The following is a 26,791-nucleotide window of genomic DNA, read 5'->3' as shown; positions in this document are numbered from 1 at the left end:
GAGTTGGGACTGGGGGATGACACAAGAAATTGAAGCACGGTTTTCTAAGCATCATGAAACCAGTGTGTTCATGTGATTTTGGTTCAGAATACTACATCATCAGCTCCCACTGCATTCAGATGGAACGGGCACTCAGCTGGAAAGATCTATTTCATGTCGGGCATGCTAGTACCAGGAAGGTTGCAGAAAGCCAGAAAGGAGCTCAATTCAAAAACAAGTTGGAGAGTTCATCCTCCATGGATCTGGGTCTCTTTTTGAGCATACCAGTAACACACATTATGCAGTTGTGCCTAAGTCTCCTCACTTCCAAAACCAGACAATGATATTTACCTGTTACCTAGAACACTGAAAACAGGAGCACAAGTCAAGCTCAAAATCCTACTCGAGACCAGAGAATCTTAAAACACAAAGCCACTTCAGGTTAGAGGCAACACTAGATCCAAAATAACAAATAATAAAACATCATAGAAGTAAAAGCATCTCACATTTAAATCTTCTTACTATATGGAAAAATATCCAGGCAGCACATGTCTAAAAACAGACAGTAGACTGTGCTTCTGCAAAATGGGACTTTATACAGGACAAATTCATTGCAACTAAGCCATCGCTGTATATCCCAGCACTTTAACAGCCTTGGAACAGTAATTCTTCAAAGGGCCTCATGACTTCCTGATAATTTGCTGCAGCCCATTATTAATGGCTTCATTCACTTTCAGGTTGTCCTTACAACAGCAAGTTTATTAGCCCTGCAAACGAATCTATCTTGTCAGCAAAGCTGCGCCCAGCTGATGTAGCAGCCCCAATTTTCTCATTCTTTACCATGTTTTTTGTACAGACTGGGCTTACATTTGCTGGTTTTGTTCCTCCAGTTCCTTCAAAAGAAGCAACACAGCTTGAATGCTTCAACAGGGACTTTTGGAAGGGAAAGGTGGCATTAGAAATCATCACTAATTTAGAAATTCATTTTTAATGGGTTACATTTTATTTGCTTCAGTTGAACACCATTATTTACAGGCACAAGTTAATAAAACACATCACAAAACAATAAAATTTCAACAGCTAATATTTATAGGTGCATAGTTCATGCTCAGTTACTTTTTTTTATATGTATAATACATACACATATATATAAAGCTCTCACAATAAGTAATCTCTGCACAGAAAGAATAGTCATAGGAAACAAATGAAAACTGTATCATAAACAATATCAAATTACTGACAGCCTATCAACAAAACATGTACAGAATTAGAAATAAGCAGTAGACACTTAGGTGTTTTTACTTAATATTTTCTTTTTTAACTTTTAAACTTGAAGCCACAATATCCACAGCACAACAATGACTCTGCCAACCGGCTTTCATTTCAGCAGGAGGGAAATGCTGAAACAAGGTGGATGCAGTCACAGATACTCCAATCATTGCTGATGGAAGACTTCAAAATACACCGTAAAAACTGTAAAAAAATTTAACGACTGGGCACATTGGAACTCAGCACTTGTACAGGATGGGATGTCTTTAGTAGTTAGTAGATTTCAGGTGATAGAAAGGAAGGAAAGGACTCTCATGCTTCAGGTTCATAGTCTTGATACTCTTCCTATTGAGGGAGAGCAGAAATCAACACTACTGGTATTTTAGATAAAGACATCCTGTTTTCTCTATTTATTCTACTCCTGGTGGACTCAGTGCCCAAATACAGATTCTCATGTGATCAGGATATGACATTTACTTGTGTTTTGTCACATTTTCCAGATTCTGTACCTTACAAGTCACGGTACTTAAAGGAGAATTAGACTTTTACAGCAATTAACACATCATTCAGCTGATGCTGCCAGAAACTCCTGAGGCCACCCATGACAATTCACTTGGAGAGGAAGGACGACTACCTCTGGGCTGAACAGCACACCAGGTGCTGCAGATCCTCATATGAGTCAGTAAATCATTTAAAGGAGTGTTTAACTGTGGACACATGACCAGCATCCATAATTTCAGTGATATTCAAGAAAGTACATGCAAGCCTTTAAGTCTTTTACTGGATCATGGCCTAAATTTTTTATACCTCTCATTTTCAGTCTAATTAACTGTGCTACCATAAAACTGCTACTCCATCTACCAATGCATCACACCAGACATTGTAGTAATATTTTAGATAGCTGGTTCATAAAAACCAACAAAATAATTTACTCCCATAATTGCATTAACTTAAGATCATGTTTCACAAAGCATGATGCATTGGTGAATGTCCAAGCTATTAAAATAATCTATGAAGATGCAGTTTGTCCTGCACTCCCTATTAAGCATATTAAAGATACAAATTTACTGTGGATTACTCAGAAACGCAGGCACAAGTGTTTTGAAACACACACTATTTTCCCATTTAACTTCCTTACTATCAAAAAAGCAATTACTTTCTGATTCCCAGCACTATACCTCTGGCAGATCTTGGACAAAGAGGCCACATTTCTGCTGTGCCCTTGCAGCTCCCAGCATCAGCCTGAGTCAGGCTCATGTAACTGGAGCATGCAGGCTCCTCCTGTGCCCTTCTCTCACATGCATTCACAACAAACACCACAATAGATTTACCTCTGGAGGCATTTCGTAAGCCTCGTTCTCAGGATCCACAGGAACATCTGTATTATTCACCATTCCCTCCTGCAGGAAACCTTCTTCATTCTACATTTAAAACAGGGAAAGAAAAGTGACAGTAACTGCTTGTCTCATCATTTCCACCACAGCGTGACTTTCCTCCCCATCAGTGCTTGACTTCTCGGCCTGTCCTTTGGTTGTGGGATGTTGCCAGGGGTCATGGAGAGGGAGGGGACATTAGCTACAGCGAGATCTTCTCCATGTTTCACAGGGATATCCATGGGAATGACTACTGTCATCTTTTTGAATAGCTTTTTTGAATTTTTCTCTTGCCATGGACAGGCCAAGAAGTCAATCTGAATACAAGAACAGTACCACCACCACCTTGCTGAATATGTTTGGAAGATATTTTAACCCCACAGAAATGTTTTTGTCGAGTCACAAAGCAAACCAAAACAAGGGGATTTTGTGCCTTAAGAAACATATCCAGGAAACAAAGTTCCACACAAACTGTTTAAGTATCACATTAATTCCTATTTAACTGTCTTGGGGAACACAGTCACAGGTATGCAAAAGTGCCTGTAAAAACAGGCCAATATTGAATACTATCAAGACACACAAATAAAACAGTAATTCAATTATCTATTTTTTAATGTTATAGGTGCATCTATCCTCTCATAAACCTTTATTTGCAAGTTTTAGCTTTTTCACAATACACTGCAAAAAAGGGAAAACATGCTGATTTTTTTTTTTTTCCCCCCAGCTTTAGAACCTAACTGTATTGGAAAATGTTTTTTTCCTTTAATGGGTCATACCTTTACATGCTTTCTTATGTCAACCAGTATGTTACTCTATGCACTACTGGTGTACGATACATGGTATGATACCTTTTCCCCAGCTTCTTGCTTCTTCTGTAGTATAGAAGCACTTCTATTTTATACAGCAATTTTATAAAGAGTCTCTTGGAATTAACAAGGTTGCAGTGTTGTGAGGAATAACTTGTTGAATAAGATTATTAAAGGAAAATTATTATTGTCTTAGAACTACGGCTACTGTGTACCAAATGAAACAAAGGAAAAAACCCACATTTCAGTTGGGCCAATCCCCTTTGTAGTTGTTACTACAGAAGTTCAGAGAGAAGAAACATGAGTACTGCCAGAGCAGAGGCTGCTGAGTTCATCCTGAACTATAAGAAAATTGATATGAAAACAGGAGGAGTGTCTCAGTGGAACTATTGTGACCATGCTGATTTATAACAGGTGCCGATCTAGACAGAAATGCACTAAAAACCAATTACAGACACTCAGGAAGAAATTCATTTTAAAAACCCTACCTGCAGGCTGGTAGCATAGACAGAAATACAAAATTAAGTAAGTCATAAACCAGACTAATGAGATAATTCTTCAAATCTACAAATTATAATATAGGGGCACTAAATTAAATTTAGGATACAGAAAAAATAAGGACAAGAGAAGCTAAACCTGAAATTCACCTCTGAAAGCTTAATGCAAAATAGAATATAATATGCAAAACAGGTGGCATTAAACCCTCTTTACCGTCACACAGTATTTATTGTGCTTCTCCATTTGCCACATATTGGCTTCCTCTGTGGTTTAACCAGGTGACCTTAGTCATAACACTCTGTTCCTCACTTTCTGCACCACCCCAAGCACAAAATGTGATTTCATCTGCCAGACACTAACCCTGTTCTTCCTTGGATCCATCACCTTTCTATACATATGTAGGTACACACTTTTGACCCTCAGCATTGAAGTTTATGATGCGCAGAATTTATATCCATAATATGGATTCTTCTCTTCACCTCTTATTTCAGACTTTAAAAGGTCCAGTGTGGAGAGAGATCTGATCCTACTGCTTCTCAGTGGGGCCCGATATGCTTTTTCCTTTGGAAGTAAACAGCACAGTCTGTGCGGAGACAGGGCCTAACTGTTCTGCCAAGTTCCCTCCATGCATGTGCCGGCTCTGCATCAACACCCTGTGCTGCTCTGTGGCATAGACAACATGGACAAATTCCAAAAAGCCATCGGACACTGATGAATAAGCTTGCAAATGCCTTTATTTAGGTATCTAATAGACACCTGTGTCTTCCAGAACTGCCAAAAATTTGAGGTGTTCAATATGACAGGTATTATGAGAAAGACTAGGCCCAGTTACAGTTCTGCCTCATCTTATTGAAACACTTGAGTTCCTCAGATTACTTGACTTCAGTATTCACCTTAGCTTCTAAATAAATTTTTAAGAGCATTTATGCCTACTTCCTTTTATGAGAAGCAGCACCAATCCTTACCAGCTTTGATTGAAATAGCCAAAGAGAGTGTGTGATGCAAATTTGACAGCTGTTACTGTCTCCTTGATCTAAGAGATCAGCTCTAAGGACCTAAAGCTCCCATCACCTGCTCTCTTGCTTAATCCAAAATATAATTTAATTTCTGCTTCTCCCAATCATTAAGGAACAGCTTCAGCTAACGATCAGTACATCAAGTAAAACTGTGCCCTAAGTCAGGCTTGAGGATGCACAAGAAAGCAAACGTGCAGCTTAATGTTATCTGTAGCAAGAAAACAGATGGCAAGTGAAACTGCCAGGACCACTAGTAACAACAAGGAAAAAGACTTGCCAGCCGAATTTCAAATAAGAACTTCAAAGTTCACATGCTGTTTGTTTGTTAGGAACCTCTGCAATGGATCTGGACTGTCCATCAGGATTAGTGAGACACAAAGCTTAAAAGACTGAATTTACCATCTTCCCAAATCCCTTCAGCAAGTTCAGGATGGAGATTTCTGTACAGCTTCAAACAAAACAATCAGCAGCACTAGAAAAATACAACATCAAGCACAACACCATTATTTTTCCAAAGGAAGTAAATCATAAGCCATACCAAATCTCCAAGGGAACTCTTTGCCTGGGAAAGGTTTATCACCTTTGCCCAGCAGCAAACAGTAACACAAACACCACCTTTCATGCTGATGTCACTGCAGTTCAGATGAGGATGACATTACTCAAGGTCATCTGTTACATATAAATGCATAGCAAAGGTGACCACCTCATTTTAAATGGTGGCATGCTCTGCTTCTGATCTACAGTCCCCCCAAAGTAAGGGTATCACAAAAGCAAACCACCATCCCCAGTAGCACAGAGCCATCTAAGGTAAACTTTAAATCATAATTTACCTCCTTTAAACCAAAGAAATACAATTTTACATAGTCATGATCTATAATTCCATATCCTAATTCAGTTATGGAAGAAGAAAACCACCCAAAAGACCAATTCTTGTCTTGGTATAGAAGACACATTTTTCTCTAAAAGCTGCAACCTCTCTCAACCACACTGAAGGGTACTTCCAGAGGGAAAAGATTTTTTTTAATTAGATGATCTGAAAAGCTCAACTAACGTTTCTCAGAGATGAAGCCAGTTTTTAACTGGGGACCATGAACTCTTGCAGGGAAAACAATTTAAAAAGGGAAAATTACAACTTACCCAATAAACAAGGTGTTAGAAGAACAGTGAGGTGAGGACATCTGCTCATCCCCTGAGGATTTCCTTAAGAAAAAATGAATGCCCACCTCTATATTGGTTTGAAGCATGGTCACTCTGGGTAAGACTTGTATTTTGACTCCAGAGTCTCTTGTGCCTTCAGACCCCACATTACAGAAAAAGTTTTTGCACTACCCCAAGCAGTGTAGACCACGCTGCCATTCCCATGCATTAACAGGAGTGGTCACCTTGTGCTACCAGCACTTCTGCCTGCCTTGGCAAAGGCATGTGCCTATCACACCTGCACAAGGCCCATGAGCCACCAGGCAAACTGGCAAGCCCACCCACACTTTTCCCAGGAATACGCAGGTACGTTACAAGGTGTACACCCTCTCTTCCATGAGGTGCTGTGCCCTCATTTTGCCAAGCAACTTTTAGAAACAAAGAGGAGATGGTGTCCCATCATTGTGAAGTGACACATTTGCATGACCCTGGGTGCCACTACTGCCTCAAGGAACAGGTAAGAAATAACCAGCATACAAAAGCATGAAGCAGAACTGCTGCGATGGCTCCAAAATGTTGATCCCTTCTCTTTTACTATGGGAATGAATTCCGCTAACAACAGTGTGAAATTACCCACTTTTGCAAAAAAATAGTAATCACACTAATTGAAAACTCTTCCTGAAGAACTGGCCCAGTTAAAATATAGAGTACTTGACAAAACTTCAGGACTATTTCTTTCACCAGGAAAATGCCACCAAATAGGTTTTTCTTATTTCAGTGTTTTTGATGAAAATTGCACTCCATTCTTTCCCTTCACTCTCTTTCCCACCTTGTAACACTCTTGGTGGAAGGGAGCAGACTGTTTAATATCCCCTACCCATGAAAAACAGACCAAGTGGTCCACTCCTGGTACTGCTCCTATGTCAGCACCAGGCAGTGAAATAGTCACTTTCAGGAGCATGCATTCTGTCCCCTTGGTGACATGCGCTGGAAGGCCAAGTTATTGCCACTAGAAAGAAGGCAATTTATCCCAAGTCAGAGACTAGAGAAACTTCAAAAGGAACCACTGTAATTGTAATTTAGTGGCTGATCTAAATGCTATACTTTGCCATCTCTCTGGTTAGTAATATGTTTTTTCTCTCCATTATGAACACTGATGGAGTCTTACAGTCATGCATAATTCTCATGATTACTGGAGACTAATTCCTTCTGGAGTAATTCCACATCCTGAGATAAATAAACCAGGCTACCAAACTGTCAGCTCTTAGAACACTTATACTGGCAAGAGGCAATCACCCTGGAAGCCACGAACCACAGAGGTCAGAAGCAACCTCCAGAAATTGTCCACCTTGAGCAGGTTGCTCAGGGCCATGCCTGATTGGGTTTTAACCACTCCCACAGATGGAGACTCCACCACCTGGCTGGAGAACCTCATCCAGTGTTCAACTAACTACACAGTGAAAAACCTTTTTCTTACATTTAAGTGGAGTTTCCTGAATTTAAATTAGTGCCCACTGCTTCCTGCCATTTCACTGGGCACTACTGAAGAGTATGGCTCAATCTCCTTTACTTCCACCCGCACCAGGTGTTTATACTCATTGATAAATGCCCCCAAAAACTCATATTCATGTTCTTTCACAGTTGCTGATTTTTCTGTCAGTTCTGTAGACCTCTATGGAATTTCTCATGCAGATATTGTGGGAGGACCTTTTCTCTAGCTGAAAGCCCTACTGCCCACAATAAATAAGGTGCGGCTTGCCTAAAACACCTAGAAGATTATCGTAACTTGAAAAGTCATAGTTAATTTCAGCAAAATAGATTATTATAACTCAATGAGCACTGGTCACTCTACATCACTTGCCAGCCTGTTATGGAGTGTTTTATAATGTAAAACTGTGAACCAATTAAATTTGATTAAATTAAATCTGTGTAAATTAATCAAATTAAAACTGTGAATCAAAAAAGCTACGAACCAAGACAAGAGGCATTATGGAAAAAACAGTGAACTAGAATAGGGAAAAAGCTGGTTTACAAGGTAATCTTCAGGAAAGCCCTTTGAGACCCCAACAAAATGTTCCATGCAAAGCAATTTTAACATAGCCCAACCTGTTGTGCATACACACCAGTTGGTACCTGCAGGAGCTCAAAATAATAAAATATACACCCAAAAGCATTATTATCTTGAAGAATTACCACATACTGATAGAGTAACGCCTTCCTGACAGCGATGGGCATGTACATCTTTGTGAGCCCAGATGTTAATTCTAGCTCAGTATTAGTGAATTATTGAATTTGCTGCTGTTACAGTCTGGATAATTGCACTGGTAATCTGTCTTAATTTATTTAGGGATAAAATTGTTTATCCCTAAAGCTATTGGCTTCATGCCTGTTACCGCATCCCAAACCTGTAACTTGGCAGGGCTGCCTTAAACCCTTAAAACTGGTAACTCTATGTCCCTCCAGCCTGATTAAGCCCATTTCATTTTGGTATTACCCACCCTGTGAGAGCTTTTGTCAGGAGCTGTCAGTCATTATATGGTGGAGCTTAAAGTAAAATTTTGGGATTCCTTTTTTATACCCCCAGGGCAGCTGTTATCGTTCCTGTACAAATCTGCCTCCTGCTACAAAGCTGAATAACAATTTGCTGCATTTATGGGCTTAAAACTCCACTTTGAAAAGAAAATAATTTGTATTCCTTCTTCTCCAAAATATACTCCACCAGGATGCCCAAGGGCTGGATGCTGGACTGAAGTGAACAAATAATTGTCTTCCCAGTTTGGTAACTAATTTTTTACAGATATTTTGACCATAGAGCCCAACTCATCTGGATTGGAGAGAAACCCTTGAACAAAGAATTCCAACAAGAGGCAAAACAAAGATATGCTGAAACAGCCTCAATTAATTTACTTTCCTAGTCCTAAGGTGTTATATTCATGGAACTGACTGAGTTATACAGTTATAACTAAGTGGCCAGGTCAGCTTAGAATGCTTTTTAAAGCTCCTGCTCACTCATGGCAACAGTCAGCGCCTCCAAGACTCAGCAGTAAATGACAAAGCATCATCATCAGTCCAGTTGCCCTACTCCAGAGACACAGAAATGAATCTGTGCACTAGCTAGAAATAAAGTAAACTGTTTCAATTATCTCTAAGCTGAACACCTAAGTGAAGGAAACGATGAGAAAGCATTATGTGTGAAGAAAACTAGCTGTTCCAGTGCACAACTCATTTAGAGTACCAATAATGAAATGAGACTATCTCCCTCCTTCTCCTCAAATGGAGAGCTGAAATGAAGAAGAGACATTTAATTAAACGAACAAATATCAGCAAAAGCACAATCCCAATGAAAGGCTAAAACTGTGCCTGCAAGTGCTACAGGCTGCATTTTGATTTGCATTTTTATGCCTTTCAGTTGGCAATGACAAAAGTGAAAAGGAAAACAACCGAGGCTTACAGAGAGAGGAATGAAGTGTGTGTGGTAACCTGTAACCACAAGTTCATCTTGGTGTCTACAAGTAGCTGGAAATAATTTCTGTTTACAACAATCTGCAAATTGTTGTAAATTCCTTGAAAAACAAATTTCAGTACAACATAGATTGTGTACATTTTTTCTTTCCTTCCTCTAAAATTCCTCAGTATTACTTGTACAGATGAGACTCCTTCAGAGTAAAACAGGAACATTTCTGTGAGAAATCAAATTTTCTGAAACTCAGTTCATGTTTGCACTAACCAGGCTGGTAAAGTACCTAATTAGAGCCACTGGAATGTTGGTATTGTTGATAAATGAGAATTACATGGAGAACCTGCTCATTGCCCAGGCCAGACCAGAAGTTCATTTGAGTTCTACACATGATGGAGATGTGCATCAATTCCAGGTGACTTAAAGTAAGAGGCTGCCTAGGGGCTGAGTCAATGTGACATCAGCAACGCATGTAAACGCATCTAGGACACACAGCCCTTCCAGCTTCATCCTTTTCTGCTTCCCAAATCCATGGTCACATTGAAAACTCCATGGGTAGGGAAAGAAAAGCTAGAGCACATAATTTAGAAAGACTGAGTTACTTCTAATTGCAAAATAGTGGGATGCTAACTCGATGTCGCATCAGAGATGTGGCCACAGATCTGCCTCTTGACATTCTCCCGAACAAGGTAATAATTTTTTATAGTAATAGATCTGTTCAAACAATTTCCACTATCAACTTTGTGATTTACATTCTCAAAACTGAAATTTCAGACTGCAGTTCCACAGAAATCTTCAGTCATAACAGCACTAATTTCAATGAGGATTTGGAAGAAGGAGCAAGGACTGCACTGAACTGTTTGCTTGATCTTATGCAGTAAGAAGGAACAATAAACAGCCTGAGTTTATTTTTATTATTTTTACTACATAACTCAAAGATACCTTGACAAAACTGAATGAGTGACTGAAATAAATAACATGCCCCTCAATAGGAAAACATGTAAGTGTCACTTAGGCACTCACCAAATCAAAGATGATGGGCAAACAGTGCACCGAAAAGAATTACAAAGTCAAAAAATAACATAAGCACAAAATGTCACATTAGTGCAAAAAAAGGGGAAACCATTCTCTCATGTATTAAAAAGGCCTATCCAGCCCTAAGGGGCCTTCTCCTGAGTACAGTATTCAGTCTACACTATACACTTGGCTGGGGATGTTGGGAGATCCCAAAGGAGAGCAGCAGGAATGATCACATCCTAGAACAGAGAAGAAAATGAAAGAAGCTGTTAGACGCTATGTCTGTTAGCTAAACCCATCTGTCCCCTTTCTGTAATGGAAGGATTCTCCATTCTGTGTGAGCCCATCACCAAGAATGGTACTCAAGGACGATATTTGAACTTTACCTTCATTAAATAAAACTAGAACATAACAACACATGACCTTTACAAATCACATTAACTAGAAGAATGGTACACATCAGCTTGGAAGTCAGCATAGAAATAAGCAATCTTAGTCAGATTTGGCTCTACTAGGTCAGTAAAGATTATTTTAAACAGCATGGTCCCAGCCAAAACTGCAATGTTATTTTACCATACTTTATTTAAAACAGTTTGAATATCATAACCACATTTCAATGTTAAGTGCATTTTTAGTACAGATAAACTCCAGAAGTTATTGTATAGACTCCATGAGTACATATTCTCTTTCCTAAGACAAAATTAAAGGAGAAAAATAAATTTCCTCTAAAAAAAAATCTCCAGTTACACAAGCAGTTCATTCAATGCTGAATTATCTAAGACAGCAACCTCTAAACCATAGCTACTTCTCCTACTCTTAGACAAAGTCCTCTACACAGAACTGCAGGCCCAGCCACCCCCTAGCCATCATGAACAGTGGGAGTTCCCACTGCATTACACATGGCCCCAGAGAGAGCACACCTTCCAGTTCTGTACCCTATCTCCTGTGACTGTAGTCACAAAGCAATGAAGCAACTTCACTCACTCCCAAGGAAGTTCTTCAATAAAGATCTCTCTGCAGGTAGCAGGAAGAGGGCATGCTTTTCTCCCTTTTGCTTTTCCCTGGAGTATGAGCAGACAAGCTACTGCAATCAGCATTGACTCATTTGCTTGTATACTGTCCAGCACACTGAGCTGTGGGCTAATGGGTGATCTAGCGGCAGGATGTCACCTTCAAAGGCTGGAATTAATTGACAGGACAGGCTTTGAGTGAAGTGGTTACCCTTCAATTATTATCAGTGAGCATCTCTCTAAAGCATTCCTTCAATTCCAACCTATTACAGCACTTTACCCAGCTGGGGAATTTTAAAATATATTTCTTCTATGGAGTAAACCACCACTTGCTTTGAAAAAAACCCACTTACAACAATTATTTGAACTATAATGGTTTCAGGAGTATTTCCTGCAACTGTGATCTATTCAGCAGCAGATTAGACACTACAAAAGACTAGAGAGCCTGCATTTTAAAATTGATATTCCTGCAGTGACAATCCTCATCTAGAAGCAAGTACACAGCTATTCAGAGCTTTCACTTGAATCGGGAAAGGTTGTTTCACAGACCAGTGTCACGAAACACAAACATCATGTACATCTCTTCAGCTTCTTCCTCTTCCATAGAAAATTGAAATAACTCCTTTGGATTACGTGAAAAGAATTACTTAATAATGTCTACTTACTAAGGTGTAGTAGGCAAGGAGACTCTTTAAAGACCAGTGCTGAAATATGCAATACTTGAGTATCTGTGTTTTCTTTCCCTCCTCCCCCAGCAGTGCTATTGTTATCTTTTCTTTTCACTTCTGGCTTAGATGCAAGTAAGCAGCAGACTGAAGTCTGCCATCCTCTACACTGCCTGAGAGTAGATTTCAAAGAAACAGTTTCCCAGGCCAAATTCTGCTCTATTTTTGTCAATATAAGCCTCGTGTAACTCTACTCCTCACTAAGCCATTTGGGTACTTACACCTGTATGTCTGAGAGCAGCCTGGGTTTGTGACCCCCTTTTCAGGTATCTGCTGCTGTCCCAAAAGGGGTGGACACCAGAAAAATCTTCACTACTACTTCACACATAAGAAGTCATAAAGAGTGTAAGTTTGGACGGCCTTTGAGGAGTCACCCAAGTTGCACCTCTGTTTTAGGCAGGTTCAGCTCTCCCCAAATCATTCCCAACAGATGTATGGGAAAAGCCACTTAAAAGTCTTAAAGTAACAAAGGTTTGGTACTAGAGAAAGCATTACCCTGACTCATTTCATTCTTCTCTGGGCTAACCCAGCTCCTTCTGTCCACACAACACAGTGAGGCAAAACCTGTGGAGCAAAGCCTCTGGTGCTCATTTATGAGAACTGTAGACAATGTACCACTTGTTAGAGTTGGGATGTGGCTGCTTGGTGTTTGGAACAGAGTCAAGCAGGGCAGAGATGCTGCTCACCACGCTGTTGAGAAGGAAAAGGAGGGCAAGCCCCAGTGGTACCAAAAGTCCAAAAACTACCTGAACCAGTGTGAGCAGATGATGATCTCAGCTACAGATGAAGCTTCAAAGGGGAACTGTTGCTGCACTGTTTTTGCCAGAAGGAGCCTTCTATTAATAAACTCTGTTAAACCATTTGACATTAAAATGCAGAGCTGCTTTTAAAGGATCAAAGCATTGAATGTTAGTTATTAGAATTGTTAAAATGACACTTTCCCTCTGGTCCTTTCTTATTATTAATCACAGTAGCTCTCCAAATGTTACCAGCTAAGCAGGGGCTGCCCCTGGAATGCATTTAAGTCACAGTGAAGTTATCACCATAAACTGCCAGAATTCACAGGAAGCAGTCAGTCCCACAGCCACTAGAAACAAAAGGGCAATATCACTTTTCACATCTACTATTCTGATTTGAGAGAGGGGATTCTAATCATACTCCAGCCTTCACCCTATTTATATTTAAGCATATCAGAGGAAAAAATGATGTATACACACCATAGAGGTAGCACACAAAAAAAGTAGGTGAGATAAAAGCATTTATTCTGTTCCCGACAGCCAGAATAGCAGGTAAAACCACTCTTCTGCCAGGACATTTTGAGTGAAATACTGCTTAGTAACTGCACTCATTACACTGTCTACTTTAGGGATTAATAGGAAAAACCAAACCACTTTTCTTCAAATTCATGGCATAAGAGTCAGCTACACGTGATTTATGGAAGCTCAGATGAAGCTGAGGAAGAATAATTTCATGTATGTCATGTCAATGAGACTGATTACCAACAAAGCTTATTTTATGAGAGACTAGAATGATCAGTTAAAACAGAGAAGGAGTGAGAGAGAGAACCCATGTAGCAAATTAATTACAGTTGGTACAGTTCTTTCTCCTACAAGCTACATTTGCAGTTCCTGAACAACAGTACACTGCCTGAAGCAATACAACATTTTCTCCATCATAATGAGAACCTAAATGCTGCTCTTTTGTATTTTCAGAGCTGAGGATGAAACAAAAAGGCTGGCAGGATGAGTCCATGCTTCAGAAAAAGATGTGTACTTACGATATGCCTCCCTGTAGTTCAAAAAGAGCACAAAATCCTATCTGCTACCAGCCATAAAGATGTTTCTCTACATGTGCTGCCTGATGAACATTTGGGTAAGAATCAGAGCCATATCTTGAGAATCACCCACGCAGATCTGAACACAACTCACTTGCAAGACTGCCACAGCTGGATGCCCCAGTGTTTGTAAACACTCAAGCAGTATCAGTTAGGCACTAAGCTGGTGAGTCTATGTGTAAATGCCATTTTAGAAATGGCCCACACTAGAAAATACTTCTGTGGAATACAAGGCTAAGAGTAAATGTACTTTGACATGAACAAACTAAATGAAATTCAGCATTATACTGTATAACCATCTTCTAATAACTACCTCCAAATAATTTTGTTTCAATTATCTGACAGGTATTTGTGCATTCCCAACATAGGGGTATTGCAATGGCTCTCATTAAAGTATGATAATTTTTGTAATGGTTTAGCATAAAGCCAAATGATGTGTTTACTGTTCCATAACAAGCATTGTTCAACAAGCAGATTCAATGAGGAAACATGGCAGTGAAAGCAGCAGTGATTCTCTTATACATGTGTATCATTTCTGTACAAGCAGGCAACAAACCAACTGGTCCTTGCTTTTTGGTTTAGTTGCTCATCTTCCTGGAATTATCCAAGAAAGGCAATGGCATTGGAAAAAGCAACAGTTGACTGCTCTAATGTTACTGACCTCTTTCCCATACCTGTAACATTTCAAACAAATATGCAAAGTGTAGATGCTTAGTGGGCTACATTTACCTAAGTCACTTCTGCCAGGATACGCTCTGGACCATCTAGCAGCTTCAAAAAGCTATTTACAGAAGAATAACTAGTGCCTCAAGTATTCAGAAGCATTTTTCTGAATAGATTATTGCAGAAAAGAAGTTCAACATATTCTTTGCAACAACAACATATGTAAACCATATCGTGTGGCTGCATGGTACTTAGTTGCCAGCTGGACTTAAACCATGACATAGATATAAGCAATCTGATAAGTGAAGCTTAAAATAACATTACTACTGAAAGCTTAAAAGCTGATATACTTCAACTTGAATTATTTTTAAACATTTAAGTTTAATATTTTTAATTCACTAAATTCATTCACTTGCTTCAGCAAAAGATTTTCAAGCATACACTTAAACAAGTAGTTCCACAGAAGTCAAAGCTTTTACATAGGTTTAACAGTAACACGGTAGAGAATCAAGAACGACCCTCAGAAACCCAAAGTGCTTCAACTGCCAAAACCCCAAACTACTTAATATGGTTAAGGTAGGACATCTAGGGAATTTGATGCAAACCACTTTCATCCAGCAAGACAGACTCAGCATGTATCCACCTGTAGTCTCCCAAATTTTATCAGTGACAAGTGAGCTCTTCTACTGTACCCTCACTGCAATAAGAGAATTAAGATTCCCATATAAAGAGACAGTATTCAAGCAAAATGTGTTCTTAACACTAGTTCCAACAACCCTGTGGAAACCAAGATTTAAGTCAAACCAAACTTAGGAGACAACATTCCCCCAGTGACTATTCACTGCAGAAGCAGAATCCCTTCAGCACTTCATTTTTTTTTATACTGCTGCTGATTATCCTGTGCAGAGAAAAAAGTGCTCTAGTGCTTTGTGTTGTGTGGGTGATGCTCCCATTTCCCAGCTGAGTTTGGTTCAGCATTTATAGAAGGGGTAAAATATTCTGAATTGGCTTCTATCAGTAAAATGACTCAGTGATCACTGCACAAGTGGGAGGACTTCAAGCACTTGACATTGCTTCTCACATTCTTGCTGTCACAAATGCAAATGTTAGGGAATTTAAACTCGCTCCTATCTTGTCATTTTAAAATCCTAAAGGGACCTTTGATAATTCAGTGGCCTGTTAAATATTTAGCAGTCAGGAAGAAAGGATTCTTTTTCCTTCTGTGATGGTTTAATGGGTTTCAAATCTAATACTGCTTCCTTTATGTGAATACAATGTATCACCATTTGCCCACCATTTTCCTCAGAGAAAACCAAAAATCCCTTCAATTAAAAATTGATCTGCCTTCTAAACTAACAAGAGAAGAAGACAGAAGTAATATAAACAGACAGAAGATAGGGCTGTGAACCCCACAAACTGCATAATCTGTATGCACAGAACACAGGTACGTCTTGGGGGCTTATAAAATAAATTTTAATTACTCTGTTCCCCTTCAAAGCTAAGTACCTTGCAAATATTGGCTGGGGACACACTCAGCTCATTGAAGGCAGCACTGCCACTACCCTCTTCAGAGGTGTAGGGCTTTGGTCCCAGGGGCACCAATACCCTACTGCACTTGAACCTGTTAATCCCACTGAAGCACATGTGATTGTTTTCATGGTAATATTCATCACACTCCAGGAGGAGATGAGTCTCTCTTATTTTAGGAGCTAAAATTAAGCACCAGGGAGCACTGAGCTGTAACCAGCCCTGTTGCTCTGGCTCAACTCTGCTAGCAGCCTAAGGAGAGATGGCTCCTGCACCCTCCCACACAAACGCTCTCCTGTGCTTGTGAGCATGCCTGTTATATTAATGACTCATCTTCATCGTAAAGCACCAGCTCAGACTTTTCATTAATCACCTGAAGTGTGCTGGCTTTTGCAGTTTGCTCAGAGTCCCCACTCTATGAATAATTCAGGCTTCAGCATTACAAACACAGGAAGGAGTTTGTGGGTCAGGCCCGGCACTTCGGCAAGGACTTTGTAACTTTACAGAAAATACATTATGGTCAGAATCTGAGTTTTTCAACCCAGTGCTGGGTAATTCCTGGATATTTGTTATGAACCAGAATAACAGCTTTCGAAATGTGATTTTTAAATTGCATGGGTGGCCAGCAGGTCACTGCTGGCTCATTCCCAGTGATAGGATCAGTGAGAGAACTAGTCCTGTACCACAGCCCAGCCCTCCTTTCCTGTAGAAAAACCACGGGCTAGCTTGTTCAACACTATGGAAACCTAGAGTAAAAAAGGAATGCACTGGACTGCATTCAGGGGAAGAGAAGAGAATTCCCTCAAAATATTCTGAAAAAGGCTCTACATATGTTATGAGAATGAGAAAGCCACTGAGAAGAGCTGCAGGTTGTGGGGAGGAAGCACTGACTTTTGATGGACTGTGGGCACTTTCTCCTGCATCCCAGCCAACACTAGATTACATTCACAGTTCCTTCTTTACATCTCTTTCAGTTTCAATTAACTGCTTCTTAATTATTTCTGTAATAGCTTCATTTTATTCCATTTTACAGATGACCTTTTTTAATACTAACTACAAAGTAATACAGCTTCCTACTGTAGCTTAAAATGGGCTCCCCACAAATAACCACCAGGGCAAAGTACACTGTTAGCAAAAACTAACAGCCTAAAACTGATGTAAATTTATGTCCACCCACCAGCTAGCCCATCAATTTCCTCTCTCATAAAATGTCAAAGCACCTGTCAATCACGCAGACAATGTGAGAGGCTTCACCACAGGGACTAAAAGAACAACTCTCCCTTCTAACTTCTCACACCAATACGGGAACCATTTGATACAGAGGTTAGAGCCCAGACACACCGGATATGTATCTTACAAACTTGACAGATATGTAAGCACTACATCAAGGCTGTACCACTCCTTGACACATCACTTCCTTAAAATATACACCAGATATCACATACGGGGTATCTAGAACCACATATTCGACAGGTGTATACCAGAGCAGACTGTAGACCCCATAATTGATCGCTTATCTATCAACAATGGATTGCTTATCTATCAAGACTATTTGTATCTTTTGGAGCACCAATTTCCAGGTAGCTGGTTAACTTCAGTTCAAGAGATGTGCTTCATGCAAGCCAAAGGTACAGATCTTTATGTACAGCTCTCCCCACAAAGGAAGGGGACAGCTTCTTCCCTGGCTGGGACTGAGCCTACAAAAGCTTGTAATACCACAAAGACTGGATGCAGCAGGCTAAGTGGATAATTTGGCAGCACTCCTATCTTGAAAACACTACTCAATTTCCTTCCACGGGACAAGTGTCTGCAGCTACCCTAAAGGAAGTGTTCACTCCTCCTTTCCTTGCCTGCCTAAAATAAATACCTTTCTGGCACAGAAAACAACCTACTTTTAGACATGCTACAGATGAGCAATACATTTTGCTGTAAGACAACAGACTGAGACCTGAGATCATGGCATCAAGGGGCAGCCCACAGCTGACAACACTCACAGATCAGCTGAGCTCATGTCTCAGGTGGCATTGCTTTTCTGCCTGAAATACATTTTGTTTACCCTTCTGCTTTAGATTTTTTTTATTTTTTGTTTTGCACTTCAGGATTACTAACTGCAAACCCAGCAGCCATGTGTTGCTGCCCCCCAAAGTCCCAGCTCCTCTGCTGAATGGCCCCTCAGTGAGGGCCTCACCATCCTCATCTCACTGTGCTTTTCACCTTGTGAAAGAGCAGTCCAAGCCCAGTCAGCACTGACCTGTTGTAAGAAATGGTCTCCTCTAATATGGGAAAATGTCCTGGCCCAAGGGGCCAGACTTTTGGAAGTGATGGAACTTCTCTCCTCTACATCTCCAAAGGACTACCTGCCTTGCTCCAAGCCCTGCTCATTGCTGGATGGTTGTCAGTGCAACTCCAGCATGCTGGCCCAGTAGTTGAAAACTACTAAAAACCACTGCTGACCAAACCTGTAACACCACTCAGCACTACACCTTGGGGAACATTGATGCTGTGGCTTCACCACATCAATGCTGCATTTTAACTGACCCAAAGACTTGAAATCTCAGTAAACTATCCAGTGGGTGTTTAAGTGTCCCAGCACAGGAAGAGTACTCATGAAAATACTGAAGAGCTTTCCAGCTCAAATAAAACAACATTTTATTTCCTCCGGTAATACATTGCTTTAGTCAGGTCAATCTGACACTGTTCAAAAGCCCATATTTAATTAACAGCAGTTAGAAGTTGTCTTTCTACATGGGAACTTAAAAGTAATTAACTTCAGCTGCTGAGCTTGTTAAGGACACTTCGCTGTCCAACACTCTCACACCACCTGAGCTGGGACTGAGGCCCCTTCACAGCTATACCCCCCACACTCACACAGTCAGAACATGTTTTCTCACCAGCTGGACCCCAGGATTCCCACAGCACAGCCTCAAATGTCTCCATCTTTTAAGTACCTTAATCATGGTGCAATAACTGAGTAACACCTCAAGCTGGTTCCTCAAGGAGGGACCCAGAACCAAGGAGCCCCTGGGCTTTCACATCCTCACAGTGTAAGGGTGGGAAAGTCTGGAATCACCAGCTCCTGCTGTGTCCCTGGGTGTCCGGTCCCCTGGCTGGGCCACAGGTCCCTGTGCCCTTTGTTCTGCAAAGGGTCAGCACTCCACGGCCTCTTGCCTGGGGCTCAGGCTCCTGCCCCCAGAGCTGAACCTGCAACTCTCAACCTGTAACTCAGCTGTACTGCAGCTGTACCCTGAGCTACCTGCACACAAAAATGCTGAGTGAACTCACTCTGCAGAAATTCCAGACTAAGTTTCCACTGCAAAGTTTTGCTGTAGTAGGGGTACATACTGGGATAATGAAAACCAGTCTGTCTATTATTGATATGTCTATACCCACACTGATTCTTGCAATGTGGTTCTTCCACCACTATAGCATATTCTGAAAAACTTTCTCAATTTTTTTTTTTTTTTACTATAAAAGCTTTGTTGACATTTGGGATGAAGTTCCTCAGAGAGCTCCACCAATATCTGTCTACCTTCTAAATATAATCTTTCTTCAGACATCTACCACATCCTCCCATGATACACACAGAATCTGTTCGAGCTTTTCGTACCGTCAGTGACAGATTTAACTCTGCATTTGCCAGATTGGGAATAGCAGAGATGTACCAGCACATCTCTGACGACATTTCTGTCCTTTCCCATCAATTATTAGACTGTGTAGCTACTCGTTGTCTCCCAACACCACATAACTGCTGAGAAAGAGCCTATTTCAAAGCTTGTAAAGTGCACAAGAAAAAAGAAGGCCCTCTGATGCTTGTTCTTTATAAACTGCACAGCAGGAGCCAGCTCCCAGTCCCTTCTCTGGACAACCTCTCCATTGCCCAGACTGCTTCTTGAGGTTCACTTGGACGTGTGATGTGCTTTGCACTTCTACAAAGCAAAATAATCCCAGAGGATTGCCATGGGTTTGAAGTCGAGGGCATGCCATGTTTACTTGTGATTTCTGTTTTCTTTGGGAAGCTTGGGAGAGAAAAGTCAAAAATAAAATGCTCACTGCTGAGACAAAGCAGTGCCTTCCAAGTGCAAATGTTTCCACAAGTGAAGAGGCACTCTAGGTACCAGATGTGACCATAACAGTGTCTCTGCTTTGAAAACAATATGATTAGTCTCACTTTTTTTTTTTTTGAGAGAAGGAAAAGGTTTAAATTCAGGTAATGCTCTTCAAAGGACTACATTAGAGATGCAAAGATAAGCAAAGCACTCAAAAAATCATGAAACACCATCTGCTCTCTTTTATCTTCTAATGTCTATCAGCATCACCAGTGCTGCCAACATTAGTCACCCTCCTCATGATATTGGGTGTTTTTCTTATGCTCTCCACTCTCATAATCAAAGTTATACAATAGCAGTTTATTTAAAATAAACTAAAAAAAATCCAATACACTTGATGCCTGAGAAAACTAGTGCAAGTCAGCAGCTCAGAAGAGCGAGTTAAAACTATTTAAATAGAATTAAACTGCTAAAATTTGTTATGATATTAAGTATACTCCAGGGACTATCTTTCAGAGTCACTCAGCTCCCACAGGGGTACGAAATGGAAAACCATACTTAAGACCCAGGTCAGCACACTGAATCTCTCAAAAATCTGCTTTTGACTATGACCACAGAATACCCAAAAAATCCTGTTGCAAGCCACAGTTTTACACAGGCATAGCTCATGACAGAAGTCAACTGAACTCTGTGCCTTCGGAAGCCAGGCAATACTCAAGCACTGAGCCCCATATTGATTGTAGTCTCATTCTCTCCTCACGTGAGAGTCCAGGAGAACAAATGCAGCCTCTGTCTCTCTTGGCAACTTTACACTACCAGGATTACATCTTACTCAGCTGCTTCACACAGCCTTTATTTTTATATAAAGCGAAGAAATTTTTTGCTATTCTGAAACACAAAGTATGTCACTGCCACTGCCTGCTGACACCAGGGTGCAGCTCATGACAAGTGCTGTAGGCACTGGAAAGGCACCAGCACACCTTGGCTGGCAGGTGGAGCAGGGCAGCCCAGGGAATGCTGCTCACAGGTGTTTTTCAACAACTCTGCACAGCTGAGCTGGGACCCAAATGATTTGGATCCCTTTGTATGTAGCCATCACCTGGGAAACACATCCATTATGCCCCGCTCTCTCCCCATCACATCCCTAGCATAGGTGGCAACCAAAACCACAGTCTCATCCTTGGCATTTAATCCTGGGAAGTAGGGGCTGCGCTGTGCGAAAGCGTTCTGTTCTCAGCATGCATGTCACAGGCTGCATCTTTGCAGGAGGCTCTGTGACTCATGCCTGACTCATGCGAGACCTGTACCACCAACACCATCCATCACAGCCAGAAAACAGAGTACCTGTCCTCAGGTTAGGAGCTATTTTAATGCCATGGGTGTTAAGGAAGAAATATGCTCAAACTGAGGTAGCTGGTGCGAGGACACTTGAAGGAACACGATGCTGCCCTGATCCCCAGAACCCTCACTCAGCCCAAGCACTGCAGCTTCCACGAGAAAGATTAAATGACAGTACCCACCAGCTCAACTTAAATTAACCACAGCACCCTGGCATCCAAATCCCACTGAGGACTTTTGCACACACACTCTTGAGTTCAGGTACCCACACAGAAGAATGAACCCATGCACACACTTGGTCCTTTACACAACCAAGTCCTGGTCTTTCTGGCACTGTGATTTGTGTGAGGCATTTTTCAAAGTTTCATGTCTTTTCCTATCTACATTTTCCAATATGAGATAGCAAAGTTAGTAATTTTCTTACTGTTACAGCTTCACCCCCACCGAGAGAGAGGGGAAAACCAGGATTTCAGAATATTTGAATATTTCTTACAAAGTCACCTTCCTCTCTCCTTCCAGCCTCAATAAAACACAGCCATTTCTCCCCCACATTTAAAACCACCAAGCTCATTAACTACTTAATGAGTTTTGTACTTTCCTGCTGCACAAGCAGCAAGCCTCAGTCTATTTTCCAAGTCACAACTTCTTTTTGTTGTCATTTCTAATACACAGCTTTGTGCACAGAGGTTTCCTGAGAGCCATGTGGACCAAGACATGTTTCTTCACAGTAGGAAGTACAGAAATTGGTAGAAGAGCAGCACTAAAATTAAAGCATTTATTTGATATGTCAAACAAAACCTACAGCACCCAACCCAGAAGTTCATTATATTACACTAGATTAAGAAAGCACAGGCAAAATGTGTAAAATAGTGGAAACAGAAAATTTGAAACCTTATAGGGTATATTATATTTAGCAATATAATTTAACTGCACAAACTGTTTAAGCATTGGACATGTATATCATTATAGTTTATCCACTGCAAGTAACTCTGCCAGTGGAGACAAGAAATTGTAAGTTGCCTGTAGGGAATTATTTGGGATGAATTATCAGAGGGCAGTTGAATATTCAAAACAAGACATTTTAGAAACGTACTTCTCAAAGAATATCCTCTTTAGTTAGTCCTTTCAAAAAACCAGGCCAGATTTTTAATTGTGTATTTGTCAGTGCAGATCATCTAAATCAATTATTTAAATTATGCTCAGTTTTCAGACATTAGTTTTACGAAGGAGAAGAAAGAGGAGAGATCGATCATGAGATGATCTGCTTGGTTGATCTCTGGCCACTACTTCCAGAAGAGCTGTTAGGGGGAAGCAGACAGACATCCACACATGCAGGAATCCATCTTTTTAAGCTACTACAAATCAGATCCAACAACCTCCTGGGCAGCATTCAGCAACTGCCATTGAAAATGGTCACCAGTACACGTCTAGAAGGCATCTTTGAACTAATTAGTCAGCTTCCAAACTGCAACAGCGTTCCAAGAAGAAAACAAACATCTCTTATATTGTCACTTTTTCAAGTTTATATTTTACCTGATCAAAACCATAAAGAGCTAACATGCTTGGTGTTAAGAAAAAGGCTCAGATCCAAAGTCAGTGCCACTGCTGCCAAAAACTTAAATCAGTTTTGGACTGAGCCATGCGTTTGAAAGTTTTTAAAGACTAGAGCTGTCATTTGTATCATAGACTAAACTGTCTTAGATGCTTAGAAATTATAATAAAAAGCAAAATATAATGCTGTTAGCCTTAACACAAGTTATCTGCATCATATGAATTTGTCTAGCATTACCAGAATTCTTAACTTGTATGTTAGTGCAGGTGAAAGCAGTTAGGATACAGCAGGATATTAGGAAGTATCATTTCAGGAAGCAGTCATACAGCAGCTGAAGAAAAGGCCAGTGGCAGCATCTTTCTCCATATCCCCAATCCTTCAATTACCTTGTGGTGAACCATGGGGAAATCACAGCATTGGTCCTAGGAGGGAGAGGATATGTGGTGGACAGTGAGGAAGAGCAGAGGAAGTGGTTTTTAAGAGTAACCATGTAAGCAGAGTCTACAAACCACCAGCAAATAGCTACAGAAAAACCAAGAATGAGTCCCTGCCACAGGCAAAAACGTATGGTCCTATCTTTTTGAAGTAATTTTCCTGATTGGAAAAGTCAAGCCAAGCATCTTGCTGCCTGTGAAGTGGGAATAATTAGGGATCCTACACAGCCATTTCCCAGCAACACCTGTACAAAGAGGAAAAGTAGCTTCTTCTCCTATCAATTGCAAAATAGTATTTTTTTAGAAGAAATTTATCCTGACACAAGTTCACAGATTTATATTTCTTTGCCCTCTTTAAAACAATTATGTAACTAAATACAGAAAATAATTCTATTTATGCTCTTTGGCATCTAAGAATTTGGCACAGAACCAAAGAAAAGAACACATGTAAACAAAATGCTTAAATAGCACAGGAAATATTCTTTTAAGATCCTACTGGGTTAGATAATTGAATGAACTAGCAAAAGCTATCATTACTAATCCAACTACCATGGTATAACGAAATGAAAAGTCTCATTGTAGCTTTGATGCAACATTTAGTCCTTGGTTTTGATCACTCTGTTTCTCTAGAGATTCTGATAGGAAATACGTGAATTAAGGGAGGAAAGGGATCTCTCAACTACTCAAAACCCATAAATAAATAAAGGCAAAACCCCAAAGCTTCAGACACCTTCTTACATTCAATCCCTCTTCCCATCACTTCCATGTAATGCTTCAATTTTTAATTTTTTCCTTTTTCCTAATGTTACCATTATGTTACCTATGAACCTCAGTTATTGGGGAACTCCATCTTCACTTAATCACCTTCTGGCTGATAGATCACCCAGCACAAAAACCAAGGGCTAACTTGTTTTCCACAGGAATGACTTCTGGGAAGTGTGGTGCTCAAGGTCTATAAACTTCTCAGCCACATCCATGAATTTTAGCCTTCTGAATGCTTTACTAAACACTGTGCTGATTTCACCTCTGCAGAAGCCTTTCCCTTGCTTACAACAGCATGCCGAGCTCTTATATTTCACACAGATAAAGCAGAAACATTCTACAAGCTGTGCAGGTAGGGAAACAGACTTAATAGATCTTCAGTGATTAAATGCAAAGCTGCAGCCAGTTTATGATAGACCAGAACAACTCCTCCGACTTCTCCAGCAGCCTCCATCCATGGATCGAAATTCCAAAGTAGCTCAAAGTGCATCCCAAGCATTTTAAGCTCTGGAGTTAAAAATTAATTTTGCCTAGCAACATGGCCTTAAGTTATCTTACTTTCATGGAAGTTGTTTCAGCGATCCTTTTTAGTACAGAAGCAGCTTGGGTTCACCATCAGCCATTTCCTTTACAACTGGTACTGAGAGAACCTGGAAAAAGCTTCACTTGATCCATCCAACCTTGAATTTTCTTCCCTGCTTCCTGTACTAATCCTTAACTGAATATCACTGCCCCCATTTCCACCAGAACAACAATTCATGGAAATTACTTGCTTTTTTACCATACAATACAATATTTCAATTTCTGATTTTCTTTTGACATCTGTGAGCATGCACAGAGTTCACTATGGGGTCACCAGCTGCAAATGTCACTTCCCATATTTTTGTGGAGCTTCTCTTGACTACTTGCTTGTCTGCCATCAGGCAGGTTATCCTGCATTATTGTCAGCGTCTCTGCTTGTTTCCAAGGACAGAACATCTAATTGTTAATGATTACATGTCCAAAATTCACCAGCTTCGTAACTACACTCCAACTGAAGATGCTTTGACAAAGCCTTCACATATTCTATCTTCCCCAGTTCCACCCTTTAAAAAAATTGTCCTTTGAACTCCTTTATCTTCTGTGAAGGAAACCCTCGTGCATATGCTTCACACACACACAGCTCCCTCCCAATCCTCAGCAGGGAAAAGGGACACGAACCTTAAGTACAGAAAGAATTTTTCCTCACTTAAACAGGCTTTCAGTGGGAGCCATATGAAACTTTGTGCATCACCCAAATAATGTGGTTCAGGGTGAATAGTCCTTTTTTTTTTTTCTTTCTTTCTTTTTTTTGGCCAAAACTCCTATTGTTTCTGAAGAAAAAGGAAGCCTTAAATTGTTTTTCAGCCACATTCTCCACATTGGATACGCTGCCAGATCTTTGCTGATCACTTTATATGCTGACACTGCTTTTATTTTTTTTTGCTTGTTGAACTAATGTTTTTGTATTATTGTCACATGCTGTTCTTTGGAAAAACACAGATTGTTTTCCCAGTCACAGAGTTCCCATCATTACCTTAGCCACAAGTTGTGTATCTCTGTTTTAGCCACAATCCCTCATCATTTAGTGTGATCTATAAACGCTGATATTCATTCAGCTCCCATGCTTTCAGACAAAGAAAAATAGCCTACCAAATGCTTGCAGGAGCTACACTACCTGTCATTCTTTCTGTAATCCCTGGCACCTCTGTTCATCGCCCTTAGAAGAAGAAGAAAAATTAAGGTGAAGAGCATGCAACATCAGTGCTTCTTTTCTGCTCAAATGACTATGTGGGTTGATTTTCTGTTCCTGCAGGAAAATCTGGAGTTAAGTCCTCAAGGTGTAGCTAAGCATATCACCTGTGATTTACATGCTCCTCCTTGGGACATTTGGTGGCCATACCACAAAAGCAAAGCTCTTGGGCCAGGCTTCCCCAGGTAGCTGACGCTGAGGTCAGGTTGTTCACAGTAGGGTTATGCTTGCAGAACATGCAGTCCTAGGTTTTAGTGGTGCAGTGATTTCTCTTACAGTTTCCAGCAGGAGGCACACCTCATCACTAGAATGTTCACAGAGAGATTTTTGACACACATTGTGGCCATTTTTTATTTCCCTGCTACCTCCATTTGAAATCTCAGTTTGTCTTGATTCTTTCCGAGCAGAATCCTTAAGAATTTCTCAGGTCATTCAAAAAATTACCAAGAACCCTAGTAAAACTTGCAGAATTACATATCAAATTTTATTTTAATGGGGAATAAGTTAATTGAAACATAAAAGATGCCGAACTCTAAGCAATTGTAAAGGAAAATATTAAGTCAACATAGTGAAAAGC

General features: G+C 40.4%; 1 protein-coding gene across 3 annotated transcripts in view; it reads right to left on the bottom strand.

Moving 5' to 3' along the window:
* Nucleotides 1-959: 959 nt before the first annotated feature.
* Nucleotides 960-26,791, bottom strand: part of SNCA (synuclein alpha) — a 63,600-nt gene continuing 37,768 nt past the window's right edge. For 2 of the 3 annotated variants that reach the window (XM_042049860.1, XM_042049861.1), the window contains exons 5-7: nucleotides 23,634-23,669; nucleotides 2,580-2,669; nucleotides 960-1,593 (exon numbers count right to left, since the gene is read on the bottom strand). In XM_042049860.1, coding sequence (XP_041905794.1) covers nucleotides 1,561-1,593; nucleotides 2,580-2,669; nucleotides 23,634-23,669 — 159 coding nt within the window. In that variant the 3' untranslated portion in view covers nucleotides 960-1,560. The remainder of the gene's footprint in view (nucleotides 1,594-2,579; nucleotides 2,670-23,633; nucleotides 23,670-26,791) is intronic. The other variant, XM_042049862.1, reaches the window with a different exon arrangement.

This window comes from Corvus kubaryi, unplaced genomic scaffold (assembly GCF_017639235.1).
Source record: "Corvus kubaryi isolate FWS band 111438036 unplaced genomic scaffold, C.kubaryi_AGA036_p1.0 71, whole genome shotgun sequence".
Classification (NCBI taxonomy): Eukaryota; Metazoa; Chordata; class Aves; order Passeriformes; family Corvidae; genus Corvus; species Corvus kubaryi.
Note: the sequence above shows the minus strand (reverse complement) of the source record. Positions and strands in the feature narration are given on the sequence as shown.